At 40.4% G+C, this 14,326-nt stretch overlaps 1 protein-coding gene across 1 annotated transcript; it reads right to left on the reverse strand.

Moving 5' to 3' along the window:
- Positions 1–9,569: 9,569 nt before the first annotated feature.
- LOC133301748 (uncharacterized) lies at positions 9,570–10,292 on the reverse strand. Its single transcript, XM_061501444.1, has 2 exons — positions 9,899–10,292; positions 9,570–9,799 (listed from the first exon to the last, which is right to left on the reverse strand). The coding sequence occupies exons 1-2, from the start codon at positions 10,290–10,292 to the stop codon at positions 9,570–9,572; spliced, it is 624 nt and encodes a 207-aa protein (XP_061357428.1).
- Positions 10,293–14,326: the final 4,034 nt, after the last annotated feature.

Consider the following 14,326-nt stretch of genomic DNA (forward strand, 5'->3'; position numbering starts at 1 on the left):
TCTTCTGAATTCTTTTGAATGGTTGTCCCCATTTTGTTTTCTTCTCTTCTTGTCCTTTTTGCTCATTTTGGATTTGTTCCTTGCCCCTTTTTTGTTGACCTAGGGATGAGTTTAAGTGTGTGGGGTTGTGCTGTGGTATGAATGGAAATGGAAGTGTTTGTTTGATTATGAGGGGGTGAGTGTTTGAAGGTTGATCCTTGTTAGTGAAATTAACTTGTTCTTCAGCAGTACTGATAGCATAAAGGCAAGTTTAGAAGTTTCGTTGTGGTGACACCCCAAGAATGCTCTCATGAGTAAGTGTTTGGCATTTTTCGTTCCTCACCAGTTTTAGTTCGCACAGATAAGCATTCCTAAAAAATGTGAAGATTAAATTCCTTTCTCTTTTCCTATTTCAAGCATTCTGAGTAAGAACAAGAATGATTACTTATTGACTTTGTGCTTCATGCCATTGGATATTTAACTTTTACAGCCACAATACTATAACTGAAATGTATGCTCCAAACAGTTTGAACAAAAAAAATATTTTCATTTCAAAAAGAAGTTAAAATTACACTAGGGAACGAAAAAGAAAACAAAAGGGAAATAACAGAAAGCAATAAATAAAATAGGAGGATCTTTCTCCTTTTCACTGAGGACGTCTCTTGCTCAGCTCAAAATTCTTTTCAGCATCTGATTCCTCCTGCGTGGGTGGTCTCCTGCTAAACTGTTCTCTTAATCTTCTTATTTCAGCTTCAGGGAGCCATTTCTCAGCATCCTTCAGTAGATCGCTGATTACAGCAGTGAGGTGCACAATGGTGGATCTCATCATTATCCTGCCATTGTGGATATGCACGATCTTCCTTTCTACATCTAGTAATCGGTGTTCTAGCTGAGTGATTCTCCCTTCCAAGTATGTACCAAAAGCTTTGAGAGCTTCATTGGTTTTTGTTTGTTCTTCAGTGTTTTGGAGGTAGAGTTTTCTAAGTTGTTTCTCAGCTCTGGTGTTGTGCATGGAATGAGCAAACTGCAGGGATTCAGATGCTCTTCTGATTCCTTCCCCGACAGCTTGCAAAGTTGGTGTAGAAGGGCAGCACTGATGCTTTTGATGCTGTCTCTGGTGGTGTTGAGAAGCTGCTCTCTATCTGTCTTTTGTTGTTCCTGGAAGGTGGTGAAGGCAGATGAGAGTTGGTTCAGTCTGTTCCTTAGAGCCTTCAGCTTTTCAGTAGTGCTGGTCATGTCAATCTGAGGAACAGATGGAACCTCAGGCAGTAGTTTTTCCATCTTCTTCCCCTTCATCTCAAAAATCTCAGCAATTCCTATATGGGATTTCCTCCTTGCTTCCAAGGGGATTGCTGGGATGGGGGAGGCTGGCTTCTTCTTCTTTTTGTTGTTAGAAGCTGATGGCTTTGTAGCAGCTGTTTGCCTGTCCACTACCTCTTGTGTGTTTGAGGTAGAGGGAATTGTCATAGTTTGTTCCTCCCTTAGTGGAGGAAATTCCAATCCCTCCTTTTCTGCTAGAGCTCTAGCAAGGGCCTCGTCCCCAGAAGTATCAGGACGGATAATAGGGCAAGAGAGAGGGCCTCCCAGACTGATTTGCCTGGGAACAATTGGCTTTTTCTTTTTAGGGGATTCAACAAGAATCCCCTTTCCTTTGTCAAGGTTCTTCTGTGGCTGAGCCTCTTGCTCAGCCACCTGCTCTTCTGCAGCAGGGGCTGCATTTGTTTCTTAAATTCCCTCTCCTTCTTGATTCCTAAGAGAGGTTTGTTGTGTTCTGGGTGGAGGTGAGGAATGAGCAGGTGATGGTGGAGGGGACAGAACGTCAGAAGACTCAGAAGTAGCAGAGCTACTTGGGGAAGTCTTCTTTTCAGCAGGTCTGAACGTTCTTCCTTTCTTCAGCCTTTTGACAATGGGCTCATTGTCCTCACTATCCTTCTCCTGGTCAGAGAGGGTGATGGGTTTCTCAGTGGGTGCTCCCTCTGGTCTCTTGGTGCTGCTGAAGGGTCTCTTCAGCCTCTGACTGGAACGTTCCCCCTTTCTAGGGGAAGCTTTGGCAGGAGATTTCTTTTTTCCCTGCTTGCTCTCAGTAGCAACAGGGGCTTCCTTCTTTACCTTGGTGGGAGGGGGAACGGTTCTTCTTGCCTGGGTATAGGCATAAGTGGTTGATTTTGAAGGGGTGGCCTTCGTGGTTTTCTTCTGTGGGGCCTCAGGGCCCTCATCATCATCATCATCATCGCCAACAGTGCGCTGGAATTCTTCAGGGACTGGTTCGTCTGTCTCAATGTAAGTGCTCCTCAGACCATTCCAGGCTATGAAGCACCGACACTTCAAAGATCCTGACGTGTCGTGTCTGACACTTCCCGACACTCTCGGACACTCCGACACTCCAACACGCGTTATAGAAATTCAAAAAAAAGTTTAAAGATTGTGTTGCATTGAGTTTTTAGTTTCAACTATTAGATTCGTTGGATTACGATTACTATTTTATTGAATTTAATATAAATATTTAGAATATCTTATGTTTCTTTGCAAAATTTATGAATATTATAAGTTTAAATTCATTTTTTGTTAAATTATTGAATATTAAATATACTATACACTACATAAATTAAAAATATTATTTAATTTCAAAACGTGTCCTAACGTGTCGAAATCTAACATTTTGTAGAATTAACGTGTCGGATTGTCGTGTCGTATCGTGTCACGTGTCCCGTGTCAGTATCGGTGCTACATAGATTCCAGGTCTTATAATCGATGACAGATGCCACCACAGTCTCATCATCCTTGTAAGTCTTCACTCCAGCTCTTAAACAGAGCTTTGTAATCAGGCAGGGAAGGTAGACAGTAGTCTTGTTTATCTCCTTCTTCAGACTGCCATGGGCAAGAGGTACTGCATCAAAAGGAATGTTTCTCATAATGCAGTAGAGTTGCATATGTAGTGCCCACTTAACAGTGGCATCATGCGTGGAGGGAGTAAGGTTGGAATTGACAAACAAAGCCTAGAATCTGGCTTCGTCCCTCAAGCTTCCCTTGTAGAGGGACCCTTTGGAGTAGACGGGATTCCTGATAGCGATCATGTCCTTCACGTCCCGCACGAATGTTGCAACCTCTCTGCTTCCTATTTACTCTTGGTATGGGCATTTGGGAACGGTGGGGGAGATTGAGCACTTCCTTGATAGCAGCGGGGGAGAATGATATTTTCTTTCCCCTTACAGTCACCTTATCAGTGGTGTACCCTAAAGGCAGCCTCTTGGCTACGGCTGGCCACGAGAATAACAGATACCGAAAGTCTAGTCATGGTTATGGAAGAAGGAAATGTTTAGGGCAAAAATGCAGAATAAGGTGATGAGAGCAAAAGTTTCTAAGTTAACAGAAGGTAGTAAGGCTTGAAGGAGGAGAGAAATGAGTTTATATAAGCATGTAGAGGAGGGATAACGGAGAATTTTTCAGGACGTGGACGTTAAAGAAAGAAAGTTGAGGAGGTGGTGGTATGGGAACATTACAGATTGGATGGTCAGGGGTTAGTGGTATTCAACTGCTGCTAATGGTGGTAAGGATGTGGAACAATTTAGGTCAGAAACATGGGAGAGAGGGAAAATAGAGTTGGAGCAGTTGCATTAATGGCTGAGGAGACGGTTGCTTTATCAGGGCGCGTTTTCAAAATTTGCAATGAGGTCAAATTTGATATGGTTGCGCATATAAACGTGACTCAGCAGGGACAGGTGTCTCTGTCACTCTTATCTCCTAAGCCAGGGAACGTTCCCTTTGTCTTTTCCTTAAATTTCTAAAAAAGAATTAACCTACTAATGTCCTAATGACTATTTAATAAAATGCAGAACTATTTAGCCAAAGAAGTAGGAATATAAAGAATAAATAGCCAATTACTATTTACTATAATTAAAATACATATATAAAATATATTTTTTATTTTATTTTATTTTTTTATATGGAGATGTGTGGTTATTGAACCACCCCAAAACTACGTCCCTGGAACGGAACATATCTTATTTGGACTTGGAGTTGAACATCAGACGTTCCCTCCATTTTGGGAGCTGTGTGGTTAAGTTTAACCACCCCAAAACTTTGCTCCTTGTTAAAGGGCAAAGGTATCCACTGGGTTGCCTCCCAGTCAGCGCTTAGCTTAATGTCTTTAGCTAGACATGTTACTTACCTCTTAGGTTTCTGGAGAAGATGTTGAGGGAACCTCAGTGTCCCCTGGTAAATGTCCTGGTGTCCCGGTGTTGAGGCCAGCAGTTATCTGTCCCAAGGTGGGATTCAATATTTCTGACCACAACATCGTTCCTGGTAATATTTTCTTTGACATAGTTTTCCAGGGTATTGATGCGTTGGTCTTCTCTAAGGAACAGAGCATAATTAGTTCTTCTTTATGGTTCATATGCTCCATTTCAACTACTTCTGCCTTGTTCATACTGCTGCTAGTTGTTGTATGGTTTCTAGTTCATGGGTGGTCTCCATTGTGGATTATGGTTCTGATCCTTCACTATGGTTCCTCCAGGGTTTTGATTGTTGTTGATTCCCGCATTCTGAGTGTCTCTGGCCTGGGTGAAGTTTCTGTTCCCAAAATTTTCTGCACAACACACCAAGACAGTAGATGGACAGTCTGTTAAATCATGAAGGTCACCACAGGCTAAGCATGGTTCACTCTCAGTTGCTGTGAGTTGTAAGACTTCCATCCTTGGTTGTTCTTGATCAGCTTTCAGATTCTTCACCTTATTCATCAGTGTGGCCAGCTGGGATTCCATGGTAGTTTGTTTGTCTAATTCTAGCATGCCTGGCTTTCTTACTGGGCTCATCTGTTCCAATGGCCATTGGAGACATCTTTCTGCAGTGCCTTCTATGATTTCATACCTGGATTCAAGGGTTCTTGTAAAAAAGTATCCTCATGCAGCAAAGTCTAAATGTGATTGAGAAGTATGATCCATGCCTTTATAGAAAGACTGTAAAATTCCTCAACTCTCCACCCCATGGTTTGGACATTTTCTGATGATGTCCTTATATCTCTCCCAAGCTTCATAAACATTTTCTCCATAAAACATTCTAAAGTTAAAGAGTTCTGCTCTAACATCAGCTTGACGAGACATAGGGAGAAACCTTTCTGTGAACTTGTTAGAAAGTTCCTCCCAAGAGTGAATGGATCCAGGGGTGAGAGTTTTCATCCATGTTTTTGCTTTTGAGCTTAGGGAATGAGGGAACAGCCTCATTTTCATCTTTCCTCTGTCACACCCTCAGCTTTGAAATTATCACAGATGTCTTGAAAGTTTGTGAGGTGTGTGTAAGGATCTTCTGCAGGGATTCCATGAAAGACTCCAGCTTCCCTTATCATGTGGAACATGATGGGTTTTAATTCAAAATTGGAAGCTACAAGAGGGAGGATTACTCCCCTTTCTGGTCTGTTCCTGAAGGGAGCAGCCAAAGATCTAAAGTTCTGTTCAGGAGGGATTTCGATATCATCATTGTTATTGTTATGATCAGCCATGTTTTCAAAATATTTTTCCTGAGATTTCTTCTTCTTCTATGTAAAGTGAGTTCTGGCTCAGGGTCAAAGAAGAACTCAGGTATTTCAATGGAGTGGTGAGAATCTGTTTCAAACTCTTCACTCATAAACCATAAAACAGATAATATGAATCAGCAGGATATGTGACAAAAATAAAATAAAAATGAAAATGAAATATACAGAGTATGTATGTACTTAAAACAGTAATAAGGACAAAATTTAGTGTATCTATCCCCGGCAATGACACCAAAAACATGTTGGGTCAAAGCTTGTTAGGTGGAAAATACTTTATGCTGTAAAACGTTCCTCAGTTCATTAAGAGAAAACATATTTGCTCTCTTAATTTCAACCCAAGTGCGCAAGTGCACACATCAAGTAATAAATGGGAGTGTTAATGCCCAGATTATCGTTCCCACGAGGATGGAACTCTAATTAATGCCTTATACTATTTTACAAAGAATGAAAATGAAAAGAAAAGTTAGTAATTGACCTATTTGGTCAAACGTTCCCTACTGTCTTGACAACGTTCCTCAAGGACAGTAAGTTCAATCTGACAGCAAACAGTTCATCGCTTCGTTATGTGTGTTATCCTTCTTTTTGAGGGAAGGAACAACAATATTCATGAGAGGTTTATAGATACAAGATTAAATAAAGAAAAATACTACAAATAGTAATAACAGTAATTAAGAGACAACATGGTGGATGGTTTGAAAACAGTTTTAACAGAAGGAACGGATCCACTACTCCATTCTTAAATAGTTAGTTTCTCTACTCAAGACTCAACACTTTTGTATCTGTTCCAGTCTCTTTACTGCCAACTCTGATTCCTCAGCTCATGGACTAGATGGCTCATAAGTTTCCATATTCCTATGGCTCCCTTGACTCCAACAGGTACTAGGTACAGCACCTTTGAGTGAACGAGGTGGTCCCTTATTCTTAAGGCAACCAGCAATATTGTTTCCACAAGACTGCCTTCCCCCTCTGGTTAAGCTGTCTGAAATCCCTTCTTTACGGAAGTTTCTTTCTTAGTATGTGTTCAATTTCCATTGGTACACAATGAATATAGCTCACTTAACTAGAGAAACACAAAAGCTGTAATACAAGAGTTTTTAAAGTAATTTTGTAAGAACTTTGCAATTTTTCTGCTCCACAGATATTTTAGCCCATGACTACTAGTTTAAACATAATTATTCCAAACTGAAGTCCTATAGACCCGAGATTCAGTTCAGAGATAACGAATGGAAAGGAGAGAAATAACACTTGTATTGAAATAAAAACAACTTGATTACAACAAAATGAAAAGTGGAGAATATGGTTGCTGCTCGTGAGGAGTCTCAAGTGGATGATACAGAATGAAGAAGAAGCGTTGTCACTTAACTAAAATTAAAACTATACAAATATAAAGAAAACTATAAAATAAACTAAGTGATCTCTTCTTAAGGAATTCGATTCTTGTCTTCGTGCTGGAACATCCTATTTATAGGCAGAAGAGTGAAAGGCAAACTCGTAAAACTCTTGGAGTTGTTTTCTTGACTGCATGAAAGGGGCGGTGAGAGCAGTGCTTTGAGGGGCGCAAGTGGCTGGATGAGACAGTTTTTGTTGAGATTTCTCTTTCCTTCTGATCTCCCCCATGCCTTGCTTTCCTTTTCAGCCAATAGGAACCGTTTATTCCCTGCTGCGCACATTTCTCCTTGGTTGATTGCTGCCTACTTGTGCTTAATTGGAAACTTCTTTTCAACGTTTCCTAAAAAGTGGTCAGAAAGATTGAGTAAGTGAAGCAGGTGTATTTAATGTTCCAAATCCGTTTCCCTTTATATATATTTTCCAAAATATTATGTCACCTTCCGTTCCCCACTATGTTTTTGTAGTAAAGATATAAAACATGTGTTTTTAGTGCTAAAGTTGCTCATCAGGTGAGGGAACGGATGGTAATTTGCCATAAAAATGGGCTTAGATGGGAACAAATTTTTGTCCCATCACCTTCTATAAATAGAGGATTAAGTCTCTGAGGTACATACTCCGAATCCCCTGCTCTTTTGTATATCACTATTCACACACCCCACGTCTTTGGCTGTATGCCGGTATTATTGTGCATAATGATTTGTTACTCCTTGCGGTGTCTCTTCCATTTACTCCTCGAGCATAGCAATCCAAGATACAAATACTAAACTTCATTTGGACATTCCGATCGTCTGGGATTGAACATTGGCGCCGTCTGTGGGGATTGACAAACTCATATTCCCATCCAATCATGATGAATATGCAAAACACAGTGAATAGCTAGCCGCCGCCGCCACCCGACAATCACCAAATAGAACCAATGCATAATGGTCTACAGGCTTTAAAAAATAAAAAAATAAAAAGTTGATCGTATAAGATTGGGGTAGATTTGAAAGCGAGGCAGAGTGCATTGTCGCTCTTGCGACTTACGCTTAAGGTTTATTCTTCAAGTACAAAACCTGTCCAATAAAAAAGCTTCCTATTATTGCCTAATTGGTCGATATAAAAGGACCTCCAAGCATAATGACTCATGGCATGTTATACAAAACAAAGAGAAGAATAAGAAGCTAAATTTCATCAATCGGCAAAGGGCTAGTTAAGCAACTCAGCCACCGCCTCGAGCTTCAGAACGGCAAAAAGGCCCTCGCCCTTGCCTCGCACTAGTCAAGAAGCTCAGCCAAGGCCTTGAGCTTCAACTCAGCCTGGCCACAAGCTCTAACTTCAACAGCTCGACCATGACCTTGAGCTTCAACTCAGCCTAGCCAAGGGATCCATGTTTAACAGCTCGACCACGTCATAGAGCTTCAACTCAGCCCAGCCAAGGGCTTCAAGATTATCAGTTCGACCACAACCTTGAGCTTCAACTGAGCCCATCGAAGGGCTTCAAGATTATCAACTTGGCCATGGCCTCGAGCTTCAAATCGGCCATGGGCTCAAACCCTAAGATCATCAGCACGGTCATGGACTCGAGCTTCAACTCAGCCCGGCCAAGGGCTCCAAGTTCAACAGTTCGGCCATTGTCTTGAGCTTCAATTCAGTTTGGCCATAATCTCGAGCTATAAAATTCAATAACTCGGCTACGGCCTCGAGCCCCAAGATCATCAGCTCAGTCATGGACTTAAGCTTCAACTCATCCTAGCCAAGGGCTCTAATATTATTAGCTCAGCCAAGGAATCTAGCTTCAACTTAGCCTAGCCAAGGGCTCTAAGTTTAACAGCTTAGCCATGACCTTGAGCTCCAACTCAGCCTAACCAAGGGCTTCAAGAATATCAGCTCAGCAAAGACCTCGAGCTTCAACTCAACCATGGCCTCGAGCCCGAAGATCATCAGCTCAGCCATGGACTTGAGCTTCAACTCAGCTCAGCCAAGGGCTCCAAGATTACCAGCTCAACCATGGACTCGAGCTTTAACTCAACTCGGCCAAAGGCTCCAAGTTTAACAACTTGGTCACACCCATGAGCTTCAACTCAACCCAGCTAAGGACTTCAAGATTATCAGCTCGGCCACAGCCTCGAGCTTCAACTCAGCCCGGCTAAGGGCTCCAAGTTCAACAGCTTAGCCACTACCTTGAGCTTCAATTCAGCTCGGCCATAGTCTTGGGTTATAAAGTTTAATAACTCGGCTATGGCCTTGAGCTTTAACTCAGCCTAGCCAAGGGTTCTAAGTTTAACAGCTCGGCCTTGACCTTGAGCTTTAACTAAGCCCAGTTTAAGGCTTCAAGATTATGAACTATGCCATGGACTTGAGCTTTAACTCAGCCCAGCCAAGGGCTCCAAGATTATCAGCTTGGCCATGGACTTGAGATTCAACTCAGCCCGACCAAGGGCTCTAAGTTTAACAGCTCAGCCACGTCCTCGAGCTTCAACTCAGCCCAACCAAGGGCTTCAAGATTATCAGCTCGGCCATGTACCTAAGCTTCAACTCAGGCCCGACACAAGATCCAACTTCAACAACTTAGACATAGCCTTGAGCTTCAATTCAGCCCAACCTAGGTCTCTAAGTTTAAACTTAGTCTTCACATGTTTTTTCCTTGCTCTTAAGCTTTTTCATCTTAACCTTTGAACTTAGTCTTCACATCTTAATGTCGCTGATGGACTTCCTTCTTGTTCCTTTCCTCAATCTTTTTCTTCTCAATGTAATTAACTTGATTTTTAGGTTGAGATGCAGGAAATAGAGCTTCATTAGTAAGTACCTTGAATGTTGTTCGTTCTCCATCCACGCGCATTATCAACTCACCCTTAGGTACATCGATCAGCGCTCCTGAGGTTGCTACGAATGGCCTTCCGAAGATCATAGGCACACTAACATCTTCATTAATGTCAAGAATAACAAAATCAACAGGAATTAGAAATTTGTCTACCTTGACGAGCACATCTTCCACAATACCATGTGCTTGCTTTGTTGAGCGGTCGACCAGTTGAACATTCATCCTAGTTGGCTTCACTTCATCAATTCCCAGCTTCTTCATCCGAGTTAGGGACATCACATTTATGCTGGCACCAAGATCGTATAAGACTTTCTCTATAGTCATCTTGCCGATGGTGCATGGAATACTGAAGCTCCCTGGATCCTTCAACTTTGGAGGCAAGTTTATCTGTATGATTGCATTGCACTCCTCTGTTAGTGTAACAGGTTCATCCTCTGTGAGCTTCCACTTCTTAGATATTGTCTCCATCAAAAACTTGGCATATGAAGGCATTTTCTCCACAGCTTCTGCAAAAGGAATGTTAATTTGCAATTTCGTAAAAATATCTAAAACTTTAGACAATTGCTTCTTTTGTTCATGTTGCTTGAGCTTCATGGGATATGGAGGTTTCTCAAAACGTGAGAAATCCCATTTCTTCTTTTGAACTGTAGGAGGTTACTCTTTTACTTTTTCCTTGCCTTCTTGAGTGTGCTCATTGTTGCCTGTAGAAGCTTCAACTTCCTTTTTTCTAGATCCTCGCTTTTGGTAGTAATGGTATTGAAGTGCTCCCTTGGATTGATTATGGTGTCACTCGGGAATGTTCCTTGACTTCTCTCAGTTACTTGTTTTGACAACTGCCCAATTTGAGTTTTCAGATTCCTTATAGATGCTTCTTGATTCCTGAAAGTGGATCTGGTCTCTTGCATGAATGCGATTGTATCACTCCTGAAGGAATCAGTGCTTTGTATATAATCTGTAGTAGTCTTGGTCAATTGCATTAATGCCTTTTCTAATTCAGAAGTATGGCTCTGTGGGATTGGTGGAGATTGCAAATACTGTGATGACTTGTAATCAAGACCCCATGATTCTGTCATTTAGGGTTAAAAGTATTTCCAAGAGCATTGTTCTAATTCCTTAGAAGATTGTGCTGAGCTCTCTGATCATACCAGATCCCATTTACTTGGACTGGATCTCCTCCTATGAGTGCATTACACTTATTAGTCTCATGCTCTCCATTAAAGTACTCACATGCTACTGGTTGAGCTTGAACTGCAGAAGCTTGAAAATTTTCAAATTTGCAATTCAGACTAGCAATTTGCTGAGAGATGAGTTTCTGCTCGGCTAACATTGCATCACTGTTCTCCAGTTGAAGAACTCTTCTCTTAGGTTGTGCTGTAATGCTTTCATTCTCATGTGCTTCCATGGATTCGAACAACGCCAATGCTTGAGTTGGTGTTTTCTGTCTTATAGAACCTCCAGCTGCAGCATTGATAACCATCCTTGAGGAAGGAGTGATTCCATTGAAGAATATACGGACATTTTCCCCAGGTTGCAACTCATACTGAGGACATCTTCTCAGTAGTTCTTTAAATCTCTTCCATGAAGCACAAAGAGTTTCTCCTTCGGGATGCGTAAAATTGATGATATCATTCACCAACCTGTTGTATTTTGTCATTGGGAAGAACTAAGCTAAAAACTTGGCAGCCAAATCTTCCCAGGTATTGATGTTGTTTGTTGGCTGTTGTTCTAACCAGTTGAATGCTTCCTCTTTGAGAGAGAAAGGGAACAACCGCAATCTCAGTGCATCATCAGACACCCCATTCCATTTGACGGTATCATAAATCATCAAGAACTTCTCCAGATGAGCATGTGGATTCTCCAAATCATCCCCTGAGAATTGGGATTGTTGGACCAAAGTCACCAAAGCTAGCTTGATCTCAAAGTTGTTGATGGGACGAAAATTCGTGCCCATCTAAGCCCATTTTGATGGTAAAATGCCATTCGTTCCCTCACCTGATTAGAAACTTTAGCACTAAAAGCACATGTTTAATATCTTTTTGACAAAAACACAGTGGGGAACGGATGTTAACGTAAGTCTTTGGAAAATATATAAAAAGGAGAACGAATTTGGAACATTAAATACACCTGCTCCACTCATTTAATATTTCTGACCACTTTGCAGGAAACGTTGGAAAGAAGTTTCCATAAAGCATAAGCGGTGCAGCAATCAAGCAAGATGAAACGTGCGCAACAGGGAATAAACGGTTCCTATTGGTTGAAGAGGAAAGCAAGGCATGGGATGATAAGAAGGAAAGACAAATCTCAACAATAACTGTCCCATCCAGGCACTTGCACCCCTCAAAGCACTATTCACACCACTCCTTCCATGCAATCAAGAAAACAACTCCAAGAGAATTACTCACTTTGCCCTTCACTCTTCTGCCTATAAATAGGACGTTCCAGCACGAAGAAAATCATTGAATTCCTTAAGAAGAGATCACTTAGTTTATTTTATAGTTTTCTTTGTATTTTTGTAAAGTTTTAACTTTAGTTAAGTGACAACACTTCTTCTTCATTCTGTATCACCCACTTGAGACTCCTTATGAGCAACAACCATATTCTCCACTTTTCATTTTGTTGTAATCAAGTTATTTTCATTTAAATACAAGTGTTCTTTCTCTCATTTCCATACGTTATCTCTGAACTGAATCTCGGGTCTATGCGACTTCAGTTTGGAATAATTTTGTTTAAACTAGTAGCCATGGGCTAAACTATCCGTGGAACGGAAAAACTGCAAAGTTCTTAAAGACTTATTTTCGAAACTTTTGTATTTAAGCTTTTGGATTTCTCTGGTTAAGTACGCTATATTCATTGTGTATCAATGGAAATTGAACACATACTGAGAAAGGAACTTCCATAAGGAAGAGATTTCAGACAGCATAACCAGAGAGGGAAGGTAGTGTTGTGGAAACAATACTGCTGGTTGCCTTAGGAATAAGGGGCCACCTCGTTCATTTTAAGGTCCTGTACCCAGTACCTGTTGGAGTCAAGGGCGCCATAGGAATATGGAAACTTGTGAGCCATCCAGTCCATAAGCTGAGGAATTAGACGTTGGCAGTTAAGAGACTGGAACAAACACAAAAGTGTCAAGTCTTGAGTAGAAAGAATAATTATTTAAGAATGGAACAGTGGATCCGTTCTTTCTATTAAAACTGTTTTAAATCATCTATCTTGTTGTCTCTTAATTACTATTATTACTATTGTTATTTTTCTATTATTTGTTCAATCTTGTACCTATAACTCTACCAAGAATATTGCTTTTCCTTCTCTCAACAAGAAGGGTAACATACATAACGAAGCGATGAACTGTTGCTGTCAGATTGAATCTACTATCCTTGAGGAACATTGTCAAGATAGTAGGGAACGTTTGACCAGATAGATCAATTTACTAACTTTTCTTTTCATTTTCATTCTTTGTAAAATAGTATAAGGCATTAATTAGAGATCCATCCTTGTGGGAACGATAATCTGGGCATTAATACTCCCATTTATTACTTGATGTGTGCACTTGCGCACTTGGGTTGAGACTAAGAGAGCAACTGTGTTCTTTCTTAGTGAACTGAGGAACGTCTTCATCATAATATATTTTTCACCCAGCAGCTTTTGACCCAACAGTTGTTAGCCTCAATTGTTGGCTTTGTGATGCTTGAGTTTGGTCTCGTGAAGCTCAGCGTGAGAAACACATCCATCAAAGCTTCTGGAGGAGGTTGAGGATTATTGCCAGCCATCTCGTTTGGTTCTGTTCTTGGCTGTGAACTGGAAGATTCTTTTTGTTTCTTTTGTTTGTAAGTTTCATGTTCTTCTTTACAGTCTTCTCAATCTCAGGATCAAATAGCAGATAAACGGGATTTACTGTACCTCGCATAAATAAGAAAAATCATATTAATAAAAATAAAAATAAAATCCAATCTCAAAGATCGAAAGTTATGAATAATATTGGCGTAATTAATCCCCGGCAACGGCGCCAAAAACTTGTTGCGATTTCGGCAAGTATACCGATTGTTTCAAGTAATAAAAGTGTAAGTAGAGTATCGTCCAACGAGGACTAATGACACCAATTACTATTCTCACTATTCCCTCTAATTTGGACAAATCAATTTGGTTGTTGAGAATAATTTTTGAATAAAAATAAAAATAAAAGAACAAAAAATAATTGCAAGAAAATCAAGAACATTCAAGAATAATCAAGAACGCAAAGAAATGTATGAATAAAGATTGTAATACAAAGTTGTAGCCTGGATGCACTTCACCTTTGATCCTCCTTTAGAAATCTGAATTAATTCTTATAATTAATTAACTCAATAGTTCTGACAATTCATCTTTTTCAAATCTATTAGTTAAACCCTAATGTCTTAGTTTATTTAACCCTTTAATCCAATTAGAATCCTAGTGTCCTAGTAATCCCTCTTGAATCAAGCATTAAGTGGATGAATTAAAAAGTCTGCAATTCATACAAGCCTATGTCTAGATCATGCACAAGTTGTTATTTTATCCCAGTCTGAATTAAAACTCCAATATGTCTATTGTGAGCTCTAACCCTTAAAGCCCTATAATAGAATGATCGATTCTAATAAGGATATGGAAACATT

The sequence above is a fragment of the Gastrolobium bilobum genome, unplaced genomic scaffold (assembly GCF_033153095.1).
Source record: "Gastrolobium bilobum isolate Gb01-03AN ecotype WA unplaced genomic scaffold, APGP_CSIRO_Gbil_v1 utg37553, whole genome shotgun sequence".
Lineage (NCBI taxonomy): Eukaryota > Viridiplantae > Streptophyta > Magnoliopsida > Fabales > Fabaceae > Gastrolobium > Gastrolobium bilobum.

What these genes read in the sequence shown, in the direction of transcription:
- LOC133301748 (XM_061501444.1), bottom strand. Translation starts at nt 10,292, where the DNA reads ATGAAGCTCAAGCAACATGAACAAAAGAAGCAATTGTCTAAAGTTTTA. An exon ending in GAATGTTCAACTGGTCGACC is followed by an intron (nt 9,800 to 9,898) that starts GCTCAACAAAGC and finishes ACATTAATGAAG; the next exon opens with ATGTTAGTGTGCCTATGATC.